At 35.2% G+C, this 20,839-nt stretch overlaps 1 protein-coding gene across 1 annotated transcript in view; it reads right to left on the reverse strand.

Moving 5' to 3' along the window:
• ATM (ATM serine/threonine kinase) overlaps positions 1-20,839 on the reverse strand; it is a 59,197-nt gene that overhangs the window by 34,540 nt on the left and 3,818 nt on the right. The window contains exons 5-30 of the mRNA XM_039718577.1: positions 20,629-20,793; positions 19,673-19,838; positions 19,168-19,406; positions 18,243-18,406; positions 17,833-18,002; positions 16,920-17,291; positions 15,854-16,048; positions 15,413-15,508; positions 13,614-13,839; positions 13,357-13,488; positions 12,527-12,652; positions 12,314-12,403; positions 11,202-11,370; positions 10,355-10,554; positions 9,728-9,810; positions 9,485-9,640; positions 8,925-9,000; positions 8,654-8,784; positions 8,171-8,291; positions 6,896-7,072; positions 5,957-6,126; positions 5,387-5,633; positions 4,685-4,803; positions 3,455-3,581; positions 2,045-2,244; positions 616-790 (exon numbers count right to left, since the gene is read on the reverse strand). Coding sequence (XP_039574511.1) covers positions 616-790; positions 2,045-2,244; positions 3,455-3,581; positions 4,685-4,803; positions 5,387-5,633; positions 5,957-6,126; positions 6,896-7,072; positions 8,171-8,291; positions 8,654-8,784; positions 8,925-9,000; positions 9,485-9,640; positions 9,728-9,810; positions 10,355-10,554; positions 11,202-11,370; positions 12,314-12,403; positions 12,527-12,652; positions 13,357-13,488; positions 13,614-13,839; positions 15,413-15,508; positions 15,854-16,048; positions 16,920-17,291; positions 17,833-18,002; positions 18,243-18,406; positions 19,168-19,406; positions 19,673-19,838; positions 20,629-20,793 — 4,292 coding nt within the window. The remainder of the gene's footprint in view (positions 1-615; positions 791-2,044; positions 2,245-3,454; positions 3,582-4,684; positions 4,804-5,386; positions 5,634-5,956; positions 6,127-6,895; positions 7,073-8,170; positions 8,292-8,653; positions 8,785-8,924; positions 9,001-9,484; positions 9,641-9,727; positions 9,811-10,354; positions 10,555-11,201; positions 11,371-12,313; positions 12,404-12,526; positions 12,653-13,356; positions 13,489-13,613; positions 13,840-15,412; positions 15,509-15,853; positions 16,049-16,919; positions 17,292-17,832; positions 18,003-18,242; positions 18,407-19,167; positions 19,407-19,672; positions 19,839-20,628; positions 20,794-20,839) is intronic.

Below are 20,839 nucleotides of genomic sequence, written 5' to 3' on the forward strand. Positions count from 1 at the left end.
GAGGACAGCACAGGGCTACAGTGCAGCCATGCAGATGCCTACGGTACAGCAGAATCAGATTAAGCCAGAAGGCAACATGAGGACTGAAGTGCAACAGGCATACTCTTCTCACCTACAGCTACTAATTTTAAGTCTCTGAATCCTCCTGTATTTTCACCCTCACGAGAATGCACTTAAAGAGCAATGCTAGAGGGGAAACAGTGCTTATCACACAACAGAAACTGCTTTGTTTCCCTTTTAAGGCCTATGTGCTACGTTTAATGATAATTTATGAAATAAATAGCTGAACTACTGAAATCCATTCTCTGCACAGATTTCCTCTTTGTCCTTTAGACACCTCCCTGTACCAAAAGTCTTCATCATATTTCCTATTAAATCATTGACAGAGTTTAAGGAGTTGCTTAGCTGCTTGATGTGCTGTTTGGCAAAACAGTAGAACCAAAAGTGAAGTTGCATTTAAAAAAATTAAAGGCACAGTGTTACATCCGAAATAATAGTTTTTATATAAATGTAAAAAGAAATTAAAATTGAACACGAGTACAGATAAAGCCTTAAGAACAGTGAACATGAACTGGAAAACTAACAGGTAAGGCATAAGCAGCATCACAAAACTACCTGCTCCTGGATCTGAGACTGGTCCATGGCAAGAGGTATCAGGGTTCCTACAATAACATGAAGGTGGGTCTCCAGAGCATCGCTGCAACACGTAACTGCTGTGTGGCAAACATGGTGCAGCAGATCACAGCAGAGCGAGAAGCTGCGCATGGATATGTCTCTGATTACGATGGGTCTGTCACAAGAAACAAAGTGGAATTAAAGAAATACTAATTGGCACTCTCTTGAGTGCCAATTTTATACATCAAGGGATAATAAGGGAAAAAGAAAAGACAGTCAGGACAAATTAGTTCTAAACTTTATAATTTATCAACTCAATCAATCAGCTCTAAAGACTTAGCTCAGGAGACACAGAGAAACTGAAACAGTGAATCTGACTGATCACTTTAGAAAACAGAAAAAAATATTGTTAAAAAATATACACAAGAAAATAAAATCCCCAGAAGGGTTTTAGATTATTATTTGTCAGGACAATCTTGACAGAAGTAGAAAAAAATGGAAACGTGGTCTCTGAATCCTCCTCTATCTAAAATGACCATTAGTTTAAAAAAATTAGGTTGTAAAGAACACCTGGAGATTATGTAGTGCAGCTTCCTCCCTTAAGTAGTGTCAGCTTCAAATTCAGATCAGGTTCTCAGGGTTTTATTGAGCTGAATTCTGAGGTCCCTCTGAAAGAAAGTGTTGCACTCCAGTGCATCAGCAGCCCCTGCCCCAGCATAATAATGCCACAATAATGGCATTTGCTATAAAATCCACACATCTCTTCAACATCTCAGGGTATGAAATGCTTCAAAGCAGCCAAGGAATCAATTTATACATAAACTCAGACACATGTAGGCTAATAACTGTCTGGGAAACCTCAAGTTAAAGCTCAAGTAAGAAAGTATCTGTAATCTTCTTATGCAAAAGGCAAGAACCCCACTTAAATTTTTACCTGATGAAGGACCAGTTTTCCCAATCTGAAGGCAAGCTAAGATAATGTGTACAATTCTCACTTTGCTATAGGTACTTAGGGGTGAGAATGTAAATGTCAACATTCTTATTAACTCAATAAGCACATTTTCTTTGACATGTGCTTACTTTGCACTTAACTCCACATTTTTAGTTTTTCTCCCATAAAACTTAAATTCCCTGTCATCAAAATCTCCTAACACTGCTTATTTCTACAATTTGATAGCCTATTACAGATACAAAACCTGCAATATAGCAAACATCTAAATATAAGGCTAGCACAAAACATTCCCTATTTTAGTAAGAATTCTGTGTTTAAATTCTGAAATTATAAAAGAATAGCAAATTTATTTTTTCATTTTAGCAAATTATAATTAATTTTATAGTTTAATGAACATCTGCTAGCAATATCAGAATGTAAGGTTACATGAGCAAGGGAGCACAGACAGGAAGAACTAGAGATAATTACTTTGTTTACCTGCTGTTGATGTGGTGAATCAGGGTGTAAATTACATCTCTGAGGACAAAAGCCCAGGCTCCTCCTAAACTGTTTTTGATCTCTTTGAGTAACAGACCAACAAACAAGTGATAAATTATAAGAACTCTGTGTTTCTTATACATGTTTTTTGTTTCTGATGCATGCTTACAAAGAGCTAGAAGGATTTTCTGGAATGAATCCTAAAAATGAATAAAATACGAGTAGAAAAAATTATTCATAATGCCAATAAAGGTATCTAGAAAAAACTTTTAAAACTTAAAACCTAACATGGGCAAAACAGCCTCATTTTTTTATTGCTTTAAACAAACAAAAGACCTATAGAGAAACCAATTCTCCAAACAGGACTATAAGCCATATACCCCTTCATTTTCCTTTCTTATTCCCCCCACATGAGATATGCTATGCACATTTTTCAGAAAGCCAAACAGTGATGTTTGGCTGTCTATCAACAGAGAAACACCAGTTAAAAACCATGAAAACATCAGGTAAGAATTCAACCTGTGTTTTTTCAAAGACAATGTTCATGTGTGCAAGATGCACTATTTCACGGAACACAGCACTACAGGATGCAACTGTTAAAACTGTAAATTTATAAAACACTAGGCAGGTTGTTTAACATTTTAAAAAACTTACTCCACTGGCTGGCAATATTAACTTTTACACTCAAAAGATTTAGATAAAACACGGTTTAGAAAAGTTTTTTTCCTATTTTTAGATTATTTATAGGTAGGCAAAGGAAGTTGTTGACAACATATGCAACAAAACAGCATAACTTTAAACAGATACTTTTCTAAGGAACAAACTTAGAACACAGTAAAATATTTATGATTTATTGCAAGGCTGTATAACTTCCTATGTCCTATATCTGTTTTAACAAATGAAAATCAAGTGTCAAAAAACATCCCTATGTATAAAATTTTCACACTGTCAGTAAAAGTAAGTAAATTTATATTTTAATTGTAGGCTGTATTTAGTTAAAATTGACCAAGTATAATTATTTTAGAACATTCTTCAAACACATGACAAATATGCCACGTTCTAAACAGGTACACAGAGATTTCCTCAACCTTTAAAGTAAACTACTCTACTTTATATATATTATATAATGCATATAATTACATAGTTTACACAGTTACATGAGACACATTACATACATAATATATTATTTAATGAAGTAATATAATTATATAATGCACATAATTCTGTCTCTGAATTTAGGACATCTTCCACGTAAAAAGGCAAACAAATGACTAGAAAAGGGTCTAATGTTGTTCATTTTCTTCATACAGAAATTATGAAAATGTCTAATTTAACTAAAGGGTACCCATAATAGAAATTTTGAATTCTACAGGAAATAAATTCATCATTTTCTTACATCATCATACTTACAGGGCTTTTAGAAAGAACTGCTACAATACTTTTTAATTTGCTTTTATGACAGTTGCTAATATAGTCCAAGGTTGCCTTAATCACAGAAGATGGAAAATGTGGAGGATTAGGAGCAGGATCCAGTTCTCTAAATGAATAAAAAAGAGATTTATATTTTTCTTCTTAGAAGTCAAACCACTTGTATTTAATACAGTGTCTTAATGAATAAACACATTAATCCCTAGAAAATATTTGCTTTCAGTAAGAAGCATCAAAAGCACCCAGAAAAGTGACATGCAGCTTATTTTGCAGCTGCTTGTTGTTCTTCTATGGTAGCTTTCAAAACTGTACTTTCTTAGCATTCTTTCACATATTTTTGAAAGACCATAGTGTTAAAACTCCCCACATTTGTCTCATCTAAGGTACTTAGCACAAAAACCTAGTTACAATTTATGTGTAAATCTTCTGCATTTTGTAACTGTGAGAACAATTTGGTGGAGAAAAAACAGGGTAGTGAAATTTTCTCGGACCTCAAAAAGAAAAGAAATGCATCATGGTAGTAAAAAAGGCAGATAAACTAAGTTTAATCACTCTTGTTCTTGCCATTTCCTTCTTAAAAAGAGCTTTGTTTACAAGCTTCTCAGCCATTTAACTTTTGGCAGATCTTCCGAGAAATGCTTTGGATTCTTTCAACTTAGTGTTTTTACAATAAAGGTATCTTCTTCAAGAACTTTACAAAATGCAATGTTTTTCCAAAAAGTTTGTATCTGAAGATAAAAATCTGGGTAATTATATGCAAATAGGGATATTTTAGGACAACAACAAAGACTGAAAATGTAATAAACATGAACATATTTGTGCCACTAGGCTATTTCTATAAATTAAAAATTTGCTTATTTGGCATTGCTTAACCAATCTCCTTACCAAAGACAAGAGCTGCCACTGCAATGACCACTAACAAACAGTTCACTTTCCCTCTCCGTGACTTCAAGTTATTAAAAACCATTAAATCATTTTAATTTATAGACTAGAACCTGACCAATTTTACACAGGGCAGTCCATCTAGGTTTGAACTCATCTCAACTGGCAGTGCCACAACAGCCCAGAGAAGGTATGATTATGATAAATCATTACTAGTAACAATAAACCCTCTTAGCTTCAGGGTTACCTGTTCTTATGCTCAAAGTGCACATTTTAAGGCACAATGTTACACAAACACACTAAGCATTCAGAAAATCTGCAAGTGCATACCTCATGTATTTACTTAGATGAGATCCTTCTTCGACTGCGGTACCAGCTGGTTCATGTAAAGTCATCAACAGTTCAACCACGATCTCTGGCAAGTTATTATGAAATAAATTGTCCATTTGCTACAAGAAGAAAAATAGCATTTTAATTAGAAAAAGGTATTTCAGCCAGAATTATTTCTTTGGCTTCTGAGAAAGCCTACTTCTTGTCTAGATTCTCTACTTCTTCCACCATCCATGACATACAATTCATTCATAAATTAAGCCTGGTTAAGCTTCTCTATGGCAGTGACAGGTAGTACAATCTGCTTTCCTACAGTATATATATATAAAAAAAGTTTCACTTTACTACTAGTTCTGAACACAGAGTCTGCCTCTGGAGAAGAAGACTCATCATAAAGCATTAACAAAATATTTTAAGAGGAAAGTGTGAGATATATGACAGAGAAACTCAGGGTTGTACAATGAATGGTAAAAGAAAAAAATTATTGCACTATGAAAAAAAATTATGCTTCAGTCAACTTTCTGCCTGAAAGTTTCTATTGAACAGCTCCTTGAAATCCTTGGGATAAAAATTCACCTAGTTTGAATTTAATAAAATATTACTTTTGCACCTATAAACTGGAACTATTTACATAATACATAAATTTTTCTTTCTGGTCTGTTAAACACCATAGAACTCAATTTACACATTTTAAATGGATACCTGTTTTCCTAAGCAGTTTTCATCCTTAAGCATGTCATAGACTTTAGAAGCCATTTCTCTTTGCTCTGTTACTTCACTCTTTTCATGGCTTTGATAGGCAAAGTATGGGAGGATATTTACAAGTAACTTTGGAAAGCAGTCTGCCAGAACTTGTCTCCAGTCCTTCTCAATCTTGTTGGCAAGTGATTTCACATCTTCAAACTGACTTCTAATCACCAGGTGTGGAACCAAAACTTTGTAACAAGACCTACATGTAGTAAATACATTTCCAAAATGTCCTTAAATTACTTTTTAGAAAAACCTTGAGCATCACATAGTAAATACCATTCCTCTATTGTATAACTAAACTTCCAATCATTGTTTAGCTACTGCTACACACACAAAAAAAAAAAAAAGAAAATCTTACCTGCATAAATATAATATACATGATGTTTGGAATACATTTCAGAAGTTCTCAACACATCGCCTTACAACAAAATCCTGATGCATTACTGCATTTAGCAATTTGAGACCCTGTGTCATAATTGTACATAAAATCTAAATAATATTTTCATCATATAGCAAACTCACCTGTAGAACTCCTCAAGGCTAGTATAGTTCAGAAGAACATAAGGAAAAGCAGACAGGCTATATCCAGTGTCATTTATTTTCAGCCACTCCATCACCAAATAGTCTAAATGTGATGTCATGAAGTCTTCTATACTTTTATAGCCAAAAATGTCAGACACTTTTTTCAAAACCTGAAATACATGAATTAATAATGCAAAAATAGCATTAGAGAGTACATGGTATTATGGCAAACTGACAACATTACACCTCCATGTGTGCCCTCCAGCCTTTTAATGAATATTTGTGAAACTCAGCCCCTCTTTAGCATAAGCCATTTTACTATTTGTATTGCCATATCTCACAAGAGTGCAATCCAGGAACTACAACTAACCCATGTGAGTTAAGAAAGGACGGCCAGTGCCCATTTTTCAGAGTACAGACTGTGTGCAAAACCATGAAGCAGTGAATAGAAAGAAAGGATAAAAGGAACACAGGCACTTAAAAAATTACTGGCATGAAAGGCTGAAGTATGAACAGCAATCATTTCAGTACACCCTTGTGAACTTCAAAATAGAATTCCACAAGACACATACCATCTTCCAATACAATGCACTAATTTTACATATTTTCCACATAAAAAACTTGCTTCCTCTGGGTAGAATGATTTTTTAAAATGAGATCTGCAATATTCAACATATAAAAGTCTATTTGTATTTCAGATCTGGGCTTTGAACATATAAGATTTACCATTGCAAGTGCCTTTCACGATTTCATTATTTCTATGTAAGTCATGAAATATAAAGACAAATTAATTCAGCTATATAAGTATCATATTAGTTATACCTTTACAATACTTAACAAATTTCAATACTGAGCAAAACATCTTGTAGTCTTCCAATCTTAATCTTCTAATCTAACCTTAATTTATAACCTAAATATCAAATGAAATCTCAGACTTGCCTTTTTCACCAGGTGAGGCTCTAATCCATTCTCTTTCACAGACTGGCAAATAGCAAACAGAGCTTGCTTTTCACAGACTGGACTGCAGCACAGAACCATGGTTATAAGCATCAGCAAAACTGCTTTTCCATTAGTCTGTTTGTCCAAAACATCTTCAGGACTTGCATCACCCCTGACCTACAATAAGAAATTATGAAGACCTTGAGCATATATTCTGTTAAAGCAATTTCCTAGTTAATAAATCAGCATAAATAAATTAAAATTAAGGGCACTGACATAAATATGGCTGCACAAGTCAAGTCTGCTTTTTTAACTCCTTGAGGCATATAGGGAAGAACTGCCTTGCTATTTAAATGCAGTTCTCCCCCTATTAAGACACTGCGTTGACAAGCGATTAGTTTAAATAAAAGTTACAAGAAACTGAAGTGAAAGGCAAAAGCTAACAGACACCACCAAGCTGAGGGGACAGAACAAGGACTCAAAGCAACACAGAAATCAGATGATGACAAAGAGCTGGAGGTGACAGTACAGAGAGAAGAAAAAGATGACGGAGAGAGAAGGCATCAGCAGCAAGGCCACAGCAGACAAAGGGAAGAGAGATGACACGCAGGGAGGTAACAGCATGACAGAAAAAAAGGGAAAATGTAGATTAAGTAGATGACTTAACATGGTAGCAAGGAAGGAGGATTTTCTTCTTTAGTGAAAGACACTAAAAGAAAAATTAAGAAATTCTACAGTACTACATCACACCATTGTATTTCCAGTCACTGCAATGAAGTGTAACTTTTCCTTCACTTCAAGCTTCTTCTGAATAGCTCAAATTTTGAAGCAAATCTCAGTTTTGAAAACCACTGCTGTAATACCACTGGAAACACGATCTTTCTGAAATTTACAAATCTGGTTTAATACTATGTAAACACATTATTTAATTTACACTGGTCCTTATTCATTATCTATATGTTTTCTAGATCATTTAGGCTACATTTTTCTATGATTCTTAAGTGTTTACAGCACTGAACCTGTCAACAACAAATAGTATGATAAAAAAGAGCAGTCTGAAACATATAGTTTACAAATTTATGAACTTCTAATGTGGGCAAAACTGTGAGTGACTGTATATGAAAGGAATTTCCTGACTATCACTTTGTTTCATAAGCTCAGATTACTAGAAGTCCAGAAGAATTAATATTTTCAGAAAATTAAACATGATAATATTAAAGGCAATTTTATTCAAAATATCAAAACTAGGCAAAACTAATGACTAGATGCTGGTACCAGATTGCTCATTCCTTCCTGAACTCTGAGGTATGCATTCTCAAAAGCCTTTTGCTGCAGCTTCAGTGGAAGAGGTCTTGACATTCCAGAAGAATCTCTCTGTTTCACATCTTGAAACAAACTTTAAAAAAAAAAAAAAGAACACTAATTATTAGCATAACACTACAAAATTACTGTATGTTGTGCATACCAATAAGGTTCTGATTTTCTGAATGTAATTATTTTTGTCTTAATTGCCTTATATAGATTTTTCTTTATTTTCTTACAGAGCAGTTTCTCTATATATATCGATCTCTCACATCACAGAATAATTGAAATGCAAAGTTGGAACACTTCAACAAAATTTGATAGGCTTTTATAGTCTGACAAAATTGCAGTTCCAGAAGTATCGAAAAGAGCAGCTATGCAGCAGCAGAAGTGACATCCAGTTATTGTGAAATTAAGCATTACTCCAACAAACAGAAAAAATATCTACATTATCACCTGGTAATTGACTTTGCAGCAAGAATGCGAACTTGATGGTGACTGTCTGCAAGGAAATGTGGGAAAGCATCACTCACAGGGACATCTTCATTTTTCACATTAAGGATTGCCCACTTGCAATGAGGATCAACCTGAAGAAAATTAATATTGTGATTCAAAATGTACAGAAGATACACTGCAATATGCAAAAGATATTTAGACACTGTTTTTTTAAAATACATCTTAAATAAGTATTTAGTACACTAATGAATGTCAGAAAATCTGGGGTTACCTCAAGCAGAGTTTTCATGCAATTTAAAAGGGCCACTCTTACTGATGCCGTGCACTTCCCTCCTTGAGATAAATGCCTAAAACAAGGAATACTCAATTAACAGAAAAAGTTGTCCAAAATTTTGAGAAACAGTCTAGCAAGTTAGTTTCTGCTGCTCACAGTTGACTCTTTAGTGCTCCACGGGCTTGCTTGGGAGGACTTGAAATTTTTATTGGTAATTGCAAACAATATTCTTTTTGGGTTGCTGAAATTCAGCTCTTGTCATAATTACTGATGCCATTCAGCATAGAATCAGTCTTTGTTTATATACAGCCGTGGTAGTGTTCATTATTCTGGTACTACCTTAAGGATTAATTTTTTGGTACAAATATAGAATGACACACAGAATCTGAGAAGTTAAATGCTGCATAAAGATTCCACAGTACACAAAAACAAGACAAAAAAAATAAAACAACCAAGCAAGACACATAACAGCACTACAATCTTCTTACTGATAGCAAAGATAAAAACTAAAAATCAAAAATTTTATGTACAACATACTCATGCATTAAATAACTTACCAGAAAGCTCCAACAACTGTCAAAAACTGTCCTTTGGCATTTCCTGCCTCTTCAGCAGGTTCTTTGAACTGGGCCAACCCTGCAGCTATAGGGAGCAAATTATTCAGGATTACTTTACAAACTTCTTGATCTCGACGATACAAAGAACACACATTACTGTAAAGAAAGAAGAAAAAAAATGTTGAAAAAGCCACCAAATACCCTGAAATAGATGTAAAACATGCTGAATAGTTTCTTTCTTACGAAAGAGGCTTAAGAAGCATTTCAACATCCACTGCAGGCAAGAGGTGTTCTTCAGTAGGGAGCTCCTTCAACAGGATCAAGAACTGCGGAATAAAAAACCCAAATGGAATAAAAAGCCCAAACAAAACTAAAATTATAAACAGTACTTGGAAAAATAAGTAGTCAAAAAGAAAAATTAGGAACTTTTTTGTTAAGTCTTACACAAAACCATGCAGGAAGACACCTATCATCGGCAATTGCATGTTAGACTGGTCATCTGTTCATGCAAACACTACCACACAGTAATACGGATCATCAAACTTCTAGTTCTGGCAGTTAAAAATATATCCTTTGTAAACTAAGCCACAGATATTATTCCACTGCAGAGACTATTTCTAGTTCTTTAACAAATAATTTATTATAAAGGCAAGATATATATTTTTCTCAACTCTTTATTTTCTGGCTTACAAATTCCAACTGCTGTTTTCCTGATGACAACACACTTCAAAAACACCAAATGTACTCATTTTAAGTCTTCCCAGGGGACTGATAACAGGAGAAAGACAATGTGTAATCAAGAAGACTATGCAAATTTAGTAACAGTACAATTACAGAAGTGGCTCTGCTGTAAAAGCCCCTCACACTCACCATGTGCAGATGCAGTGGCTTAGTGCTGTCAAAGACACTGCCTTCAGTCAGCATTAACAGCCTCCTCCGAATATCACAGGCTCGGAAGCTCAGTGCCTGAACTCGGACTGTAGTTACACAAATACATAAGAACCTCACAATTTCAAGGAGAAGTAAATCCTGTTTTGTCAACTGTTCTTCAGCTAATGGGCTCAAAGCACCTGGAAGTAAGATTCTCATGTAAGAAATGCTTCTCCAAAGACAACAGAAGAGGTGGTAACATTTTAAGTCTTCGCAAAACTAATATAAGTTCTCAAAAAAGACAGAGTACAAGCAACCTTTATGTTAATTTGTTACTGAGCAGCTAGGGCATTTTAAGAATTTAAAACAAAAGGTAACATCAGTACTTGTAGCTCCTAACAGGAATAAACAGACAGATTTATACTCTTCCCTCTGAAGGTCCAGATACACTGTCAAGAATTATTGATCAGGAGAAGGAGAAAAGTTAAATAGGACTATTTTTAAGATAATGAAGCACAATCTAATGAGACACAAGCATTCTATAGACACATTTTCTAGTCTTTTCTATGCAAAAACTTCTGACTCTGAAAAAGTTAGTGTCTCTTCTTGCCTTACTTGATTTATAACATTAAAAACAAACTACTCCTTTCTAAATGAGCTCGAACACTTCATTAACATCTTTAAAGCACTGATGAACATTATCACTGCTTAGAAAGTAACTGGTTCAACCACTACCTGCTTCAACTACTAATAATGCAGCAAAATTTTGTACCTTAGTAAATTTCAAGCAAAGAGATACTTGCAAAAACAAGCTTTTGGAAGTAGTTTGGAGGTAGAAAAGACTTACCTGTTGCACTTTGCATGTCACCAGATTCATTTGTATCACTGATGTCAGTCACTGAATGATCATCAAACAAACCGTCAGATGCTTGGTTATCTACTTCCATTATACTCTCCTCAGGATCATTCCTGAGATCCACTTCTCCCAGTACACTTGGCTTTCCACTAACTGTCATCTGACAAAAAGACCACAGCCTTTTAAAGTTGTTTTTTTAGGGACAGAAGAAACACCACAGACACAGCACAAGGAGAGACACTGCAGTTTTCCAGTGAACTAGAACAGGGGAAGAAGTAAGGGTGACACAGAATTGATGGAATTTCATCCTTTGTAATAAACCTGTTTTCTATACACTATCTGAACTATTCTCTTTAGGACAGAAACTTCCTCAGACAGATACTGATTTCTGCATTCTAGATTCTGCCAACGATGTTAGTTTTTAAAAAACAGTTCTTTTCTTAAGACTCACCAACTTCTCACCATATTTCATAATTAGAAAGAATTTAAAAGGAGGCATGTGATTTTCTGAGGGCAAACTAATTACTACTTTCCCTATCAGATGATAAGTTACACAAGGCAAAACCCCCAGCTCCTCCTCATCTGAAAAGCAGGAATTTGCCTACCTAGACCTGACTACAGCAGCATGTACTAAAGAGAAGTTCTAAGAATTGTGCAGTGATGTGCCATACTTCCACTTTTCCCAGTGGGAAAGGAGTCATTTACAGTAAGATTTACTATCCACATAATAAAAACAAAAAACCCCGCTCCTTTACAAGTGTATCAACATTAACTGTCTAATGGTATAGAATTATTTTGTATACACGTCTACTGCAAGAAAGTAATAAAAACATGATAAACGGCATAAATTTGTTTTTTAATGTGAGCTGGAATGCTAACCTTGATCAAATGTTATCCATCTGCTCCTCTTTTTACCCTAAGCCTGTGTTCAAATGCTAAACAGCAATGTTTCCATTTAGGAATTTTCTACACAACTCAATGCGTTTCAATTTGTTTTTTTCAGTAATATGTATCTTGTTTGGTTTGCCTTCAGATTACTGTGCTGTAAAAACAATCCCCTCGCAGAAGAGCACTGCATTCAGAAACAGACAGAATGTACTTACCAGATTCTTGCAAATATCTATCAGATCGTTCATAAATTTTGATGTTAACAAACGCAGGAATATATTAGACAGCATCTTATTAGCACTGTTCTGTAAGGAAGCAAGAGGCACAGATAGATTAATAATTTTTTTTCAGTAATTAAAGGTATGATGTACTCAATTTCCTGATTTCATTCATGTAGAAAGAAATTTAAACTCGTTTATAAACTTTACCTTGGTACAATTGCACAAACATTTTGTACACTGCATTATCAAGGTCCTCAGTGCGTTGATCTGGGTATCTTCATTTAGTTTGTTTTTAGATTGGGAAATGCTTTCTCCAGCATAATGAATGAGAGACTAGTAAAAATACAACATGGTTAGAAAACCTCAGCCCTTATACATTGGCACCTACACAGTACACACATTTTCCCAAAAGAAAAGGGTTCTCAGTCATACAGCTTTGATATCATAGTGTGCATCAATGAATCCACATTTTTTTCCTGTGAGTTTTGTTGTGCTCATTTTGCTCAAGTAGTGACAAAACCATGGCTTAGGTGTGCTTGAAACAATTACATTTTCATCAAAAAAAGAAAAATACAACACATCTCCATAAAGTGTAAGTTTTGGGTTTCTGTATTTAAGCCAAGAACCACTCAGATAGTACTAATAAAAACAATAGCAATAGCAGTCTTCATACTGGTTTAAACCATCAAATTATCTTAAATTCCTGAATAAAAGACCTACAAATGAAAGGACTTGTTATCCTCAAATTAGTCCTCTTTCTACATATCCATGACTTCCATTTTTTGAAAGGTGCGACTCAGAAATGTATCAATATTTAGAATAATCTCCACTGCAAAACTCATGCACGGGTGTACTGAAAGAATTTCAGCAACTCCTCTCCTTCAGCAACAGTAACAAATTTAAATCTCTCTAAGCTGTTTTCTTCTGAGGGGATAGCTGTGCTCTGAAAATGTGTCAGTACAAGCAGAATTTTACGAATTAATTTATATTCAATGCTTTATTTAATTTTAATAGGTCCCAAATGCATTACTGCTTACCTTAGCATTCTGGAACAACGCTGACTTACAGGCATCCTCCTCTTTAAAAATACCAGTGTAGCAATAGCAGCCCAGAACACCAGCCACGACACTGACACAGCGGACAAGGTGCTCTGCAGCAACAACCTTAGACTAAACCAAATACACAGTATAAATACCAGCAGCTCATCACCACAAAATACAGACTCCATACACTTTGCCTTGGAAATAGATTGTTTGGGAGCACAAATGCAAGGATGTAACAATTTCTAACTTACCATAGGACCACAACTGCTTAAAAGCTTTTCTGACATTGCTAAAAGGCAGTTCTCCAGTGTTTCCCTAAGATTTTGGTTGATGGCAAGTCTTGAACCAGTCACATTTTTATCGGCAACATTCACTCCAAAGTTAGTGAAAATATCCATTTCATCAAATGTAGTCTGCAGGTACAGCTCTTCAACATCAGAAAAATTATTTTCGTCTTTCCCTTGCACATGTTGCTCGCTTGAAGAAGAGAAACAGCAATAAGTTACAAGTCTTACATACTATTATTAAATACAGGAAATATACAAAAGCAAAATAAAATATTTTATCTTTTTGTTTTTACTTTAGCAGCCAGTATATAACTTACAAGTCTTACATACTATTATTTAAATACAGGAAATATACAAAAGCAAAATAAAATATTTTATCTTTTTGTGCTTCTGAAGCCTGGTTGACCTTTACTTTCTGACATGACTTTCACTGTGGAATGGACAATACCATTCCAGCTCTACCTGAACTGTAAGGAAACATGAAGCCTGTACACAGATCATACCTTCTGCAGTCATGGAGCAGCATCTGCTTTGTACTGGGGGGTCCCTGACCTCAGCCTACTTGACACAGCTGAAGCAGAAATCCACAAAGCCCCTGAAACTAGTATTTTTAACTTCAGGTAGGTAAGTCTTGTATCAGAACAAGTTACACACATTTTAGTCTTATTAAGAGGAAACTGGATATAGTCCAAAGCATTGATGAAAGATGCAGCAGCAATCCCACTTAAGTACCTATAATGACTAATTTAAAAACATACCATTTAGCATCATTTTGGAAAAAGATCATGGAGGCTCTGCAGTTCTTCATTGTAAGGCTCACAAGAACTTTTTGTAATACAAGATGAGGAAAATCACTGAAAGAAAGAAAATGTTTTTCAGATTTTCTTGCAACCAGACAAGCTCTTGGGATTCCTGAAGCACACAGAAACATTGACCAGATTAACAGGGTATCTTCAATGAAATTTAAGTTTTCATTGAAGATTTCAAATGCATAGGTCACATATCTGCCATGATATCGACAGATAAACAAATTATATCTCCAGAATGACATTCTACAGGAAGCTGAAAAACCCTACAGGCTCTGCTTAAGCTTTAATGTAACAGAATTCTGCATTAATATAATACATTTTTCCCTGCAGATTTTTTTGCCAGTCACATTTTTATCGGCAACATTCACTCCAAAGTTAGTGAAAATATCCATTTCATCAAATGTAGTCTGCAGGTACAGCTCTTCAACATCAGAAAAATTATTTTCTTCTTTCCCTTGCACATGTTGCTCGCTTGAAGAAGAGAAACAGTTTTTACTTTAGCAGCCAGTATATAACTTACAAGTCTTACATACTATTATTTAAATACAGGAAATATACAAAAGCAAAATAAAATATTTTATCTTTTTGTGCTTCTGAAGCCTGGTTGACCTTTATGACATGATTTTCACTATGGACTGGACAATACCATTCCAGCTCTACCTGAACTGTAAGGAAACATGAAGCCTGTACACAGATCATACCTTCTGCAGTCATGGAGCAGCATCTGCTTTGTACTGGGGTCCCTGACCTCAGCCTACTTGACACAGCTGAAGCAGAAATCCACAAAGACCCTGAAACTAGTATTTTTAACTTCAGGTAGGTAAGTCTGGTATCAGAACAAGTTACACACATTTTAGTCTTATTAAGAGGAAACTGGATATAGTCCAAAGCATTGATGAAAGATGCAGCAGCAATCCCACTTAAGTACCTATAATGACTAATTTAAAAACATACCATTTAGCATCATTTTGGAAAAAGATCATGGAGGCTCTGCAGTTCTTCATTGTAAGGCTCACAAGAACTTTTTGTAATACAAGATGAGGAAAATCACTGAAAGAAAGAAAATGTTTTTCAGATTTTCTTGCAACCAGACAAGCTCTTGGGATTCCTGAAGCACACAGAAACATTGACCAGATTAACAGGGTATCTTCAATGAAATTTAAGTTTTCATTGAAGATTTCAAATGCATAGGTCACATATCTGCCATGATATCGACAGATAAACAAATTATATCTCCAGAATGACATTCTACAGGAAGCTGAAAAACCCTACAGGCTCTGCTTAAGCTTTAGTGTAACAGAATTCTGCATTAATATAATACATTTTTCCCTGCAGATTTTTTTTTTTGTATTACAGGGTGAGCTTACATGTAAAATTATGCCACAAAAACTTTACCTGAGGAGCACAGGAGGCAGTTCTGCACATTCTTCTATTTCTTCCTCCAAGTAGCTGGACAGGAGCCATTTCATTATTGCCTCCCTTACCACAGAACCCAGATTTCTTTCAGAACTATTCTGTTCCACTCCTATGTCCATATTTTCTGGCACTGAATAGGCAGACATCACTAACGATAAACAACATACAGCAGAACTGCAACAAAATATGGAAGAGGGATCTGTGAGAAACCATGTGGTATTTGTTGATTAGCACTCTAAAGCAAAGTGAATATTTCTGCATGCACAGGAAGCATCAAGTACATAAGCAAGTTAAAAAGCATGCATACTGGTCAACTGCTTCATTAAAATCTTTGCATTTTCATTTTTCTTGGCTATTACAGACTTATTAAGATAAGTATTTCCTACTTATCTTAAAGACTATGTCAGAGTACTTATTTCAGAATAAAAATTGAGAAGAAAACATGCTTCTTAACTTCAAAAAAATCAATATTTGCCTGTCAGATCTTTAAATTTGCAGTCCATTTTAAATTTTAGTATATTCTAAATGTGAATGCTTGCTCTTCTGCCTCTGCTTTCAGTCTTATTACCCATTTATGATAATTTCAAATGCTTAGAACATAAATATGTGCAGTTCTTGAATAGAAATACAGTCACAACAACATTAACATTGAGTAATACAGTAAAGAGGAACGTGAATCAGACACAAGACACTATCCTTGATTCCACTTTACCTCGAAGGTTTGCATGTAGGTCCTGAAAATATCTTCCAGAGCTCCTTATCCAGAAGAAAACATGCTTCTTAACTTTAAAAAATCAGTATTTGCCTGTCAGATCTTTAAATTTTTAGTCCATTTTAAATTTTAGTATATTCTAAAAGTTGTGAATGCTTGCTCTTCTGCCTCTGCTTTCAGTCTTATTACCCATTTATGATAATTTCAAATGCTTAGAACATAAATATGTGCAGTTCTTGAATAGAAATACAGTCACAACAACATTAATATTGAGTAACACAGTAAAGAGGAATGTGAATCATACACAAGACACTATCCTTGATTCCATTTTACCTCGAAGGTTTGCATGTAGGTCCTGAAAATATCTTCCAGAGCTCCTTATCTGTTACAACAAGGTTCCCTTGAATCATAGCTCCAAGCAGCCCAAAGCTCTCAGCTTCAATTTGCTGAAGGCTAACGCTGCGAATGGTAAGAGTCCAGATCTTTGCCCAGGTTCTCTGGAGCTCCAACTTGTGGGTGCTTTTCAAATCAGTTTTCTGGGCTTGACACAAAGCCACCTCTGTGAGACACTTCAGCACGTACGGGGTCCTTTCTCCACGGCGCTGCTGAGGCAGTAACTGGTGAAGGACATTGAGTAAGGCAGGCAGCTCACTGCTAGGAATACTCATGGGATACTTGGATATTAGCTGACTTGTAATCTGTAACCTTGAGAACACAAAGTGAAGCAATTAATACCAAACATACAGAATAATTTGCACTTTCGGAAATAAACAAACAAAGCCTTCTTCAATTGCCATTTCTCATTTACATTTTACAGTACTTAGCTGATTTGTTTACTACCAAAAGGTAAAGATTCAGTATTTCTACCATTTTCACTTGTAAAGACTGCTCATCTAGCCTCACTATCACTAACAGTTTCTTACAGTTCAGAGGTCCCTTGTGACAAACAAAATACCCCTCAATCAAGGTCCAAGGTAAGAAGCCAGGCCTTGGAACAGTTTTCAGGACAGGTATTACAAAAAACTGTGTGAATAGACCACAATGGCCAAACTCTTATAGGTTACTGTACCATGACAATGCCAGCTTAGAGCAACTTTTCAAATGCTCTGACAATCTAAGTTCACTGCTTAGATATATAATCACAGCATGTCCAGACCCTCAACTTAAATACACAACATATTCAGGAGATTGTTAAATGTAAAAAGATGTCTGGAGTGATACTTTTTCCATGTAAAGATGTTATTACCAAGGTATGACATCAAAATCCTTCTGGGATCTCTGCAGGTTGTCTCGAATGACACCCCAGCCAAGCTCAATCCTCCTGCGCTTGTTCGGCAGCGTGCCCTCACTGGGCTCTCTTTGTGAAACAGCATAAGACTGGGTAATTTCCAGGACTTTGGTATCCTCTGTAAAAACCTTTCATAAAGAGAAATTTTAAAGTTTGCAAATTAAGGAAAAAAAAAGCAGCAGTATGTACAAGAAAACTGAAATATTTACAGCCTAACAAGAAACACAATGAAATGCAGTATAATACATGTCTAAACTGTACAGAATTAACAAAACACAACAGAATACAGATAAAAGATATGAATACTTCAGCAAAACATATGGCTCAGTAATTATACAGTCAATCTTATATTCAAACAAAAATGTTACCTGATGACAGATATCAGCCATTAACTCAATTAAATTTTCCTTTACAGCAATATTACGTGAGCCTGAAGAATACTTCCCTCTGCTACTGATGAGATTTATTTCATTCACCAGCAGATCATACAGGTTATGTAAGATGCTTTGCCACTTTGTTAAGTCATATGCACCTGTACATGCAAAAAGAATGAAAAGATAGCATGTATCACCCACCCGATACAACACATAAACCTACCAAGACAATGCAAAATACAGACAAAATCTGAGTAAGGCAAACAAAGTTTAGCAAGTGCAGGCCTGAAAATTCTATACTTTAGAACGAATAAAGTAAAAAAGGGGAAAAGTTAAGAGAGAGTTTAATCAGGATATAGAAGTAAGTAGGGTAGGAATTAAGTTTGTAATAAACAATTCCTCATCTAAATGAAAAGAATACAGTTAAAGGTAATGGATAGATTTGTACCAAGTACTAAAAAAAACTACGCTAGAACTAAAACAGACCACAACAAACATAATTACTGAGTTATATTCTCTGACCAGTTTTATAGTGTAAGTGAGACTCGACTAACAGTAGTAATTTCTGGGTTTAAATAGATCTGGTAAAACGCCAATACCTGTGGCAATCTAAACCAAATCTAAACTATTATTTCCTTTCCCCAAAGACTTTGTATTTTCATTTAGCAATTAAAACTGCCTTTTGATTAAAAGATGCCCCAAGCTTTAAAGGACTTAACACAATTAATACGGTCTTAGTGGATACAATTTGAAAACTCCTTTTCACTTTCACTCAGTATTAACCCACAGCATAAAACTACTGACAAATAATCATCACTGCCACTAATGTTTCCAAGACTCAGTATCAAAATTCTGAGTTGGCACAATAATTTAAACAACCACATGCAGCAGTAAAAAGAAATTAAGCTTTTTATTGTACCTTTTCCCTGAGTTTTTGCACCCTTTGGATGATGAATGTGAACTTGGAGACGAAATAACTCAATTATTGATTCTTTCAGGGAATCCTTTGGTCTATACTGAGTCCATATGTAAAGCACTGTAGGCAAAATTTCTTCCCCTAATTTGCAAATCCGTATGCGACAGTTGTCAGCAAACTTGTTGCAGAAGATATTCATTGCTCCAACAATATGATCCAGGCCTGCAGTATTCTTCTCCTGCCTGTAACACAAAACCTAACACTCGAACTTCCAAGAGAAATAATCTTATTTATTTTCATAAGTATTGTTTAAATGCAAATACTAGCAAGTAACAACATTCAGTATAGTATTTGCCTAACAAATGAGTATTAGAGAAATTCCTTAATTGCCACTCAAAAGCAGAAGAAAATATATCTGAAGAATTATTACCTGTTATTACTTAAGTCTAATCCCAAGTACTTAATATAAGTTATTTTCTAGCATACAAAAGGAGCACTTGCAACATACCTTGCAGACTGCATTGCTTTTGAAAAGAAGACAAGCATGTCAGAACACAACCCATCAGTTTGGAAGCAGTATCCTCTTGTAAGTGTGTGAATTATCCTAGCCACTAAGGCTCTATTAATGCTCCCAGAAGGTCTGAGATATAAATGGCCATACTGGGTCAGCAAATCTGCAAATGTATTAAAAAAAATGCAGATAATTATAAACATATGTATTAGAGAGGATTACATGAAAAAAATCTTGACACAAAATATTGCATTAAAGATACACAGACCACCACTCTCTGGTCAACAGCTGGAATCCATGTTCCTACTTTCAACAGCAACAGATCCCTGATTTTATAAATAAAAAGCTGACTTCTCTAATGTACTCCAAGAATTATAAGCAAGCATTAAGGTGAAATCACTAGAAAAGGTTACAGTAACCTTTACAAAGATTATATACCCCTCCTTTAATAAAAGCAACTTGTTTCACTTACTGGATTCAAGTCTGACTCCCTCTAGATTTATGGCCTTCAGCCCTGCCTCACCTCAGTAACCAAATTCCACTGTGCTCCTTACGATCTAATGTCAACATTTCTTCTGCACACTTCCTGGTTTTGCCCACACACAGACTCAGCTAACTTCCATGTTCCTAAAGAAACTAACCACCACACAGCAACCCACTGGCTCTCCATGCCTGTGTTCTCTTCCAGTGACCTGTGCAGACCATCCATACATGCATGACCTGATAAGTACAGAAGTGCTTATGTTTCAGCAAGAATAGACAAACAGTACACAAAAAGAAAAAAAATAATTCCTAATCTTTGTTGCTTTGTTTACTTCAAGTGTAAGCCCTTAGAGGCTGACACTGCTTTACTCCATATTTTGTGCACTACCTCACAGAACAGGACATCAAACAAATTAAAACATACTTCTACAAAAGGAAAACACATTTCTCAGCAGGCTCAAAAATGTTACCTGACCACTGCTGCTGGGTTATCTCACACCAGTATTTCCTTACTGACAGGATATCCTTTAGGAGTATACTACTACAGTCAGAACCATAAGCAGCACAACTTATTGGATCTCTTATAATTTCCATTACATAAATCAGAAGTTCCTGACATTTCAGTCTGGGTCCTCCTATATGAAGAAACAACATGAGATTATTTGATTAACTCAAATTCTG

Source organism: Passer montanus, unplaced genomic scaffold (assembly GCF_014805655.1).
Source record: "Passer montanus isolate IOZ18808 unplaced genomic scaffold, ASM1480565v1 scaffold4, whole genome shotgun sequence".
In the NCBI taxonomy this organism is placed as follows: domain Eukaryota; kingdom Metazoa; phylum Chordata; class Aves; order Passeriformes; family Passeridae; genus Passer; species Passer montanus.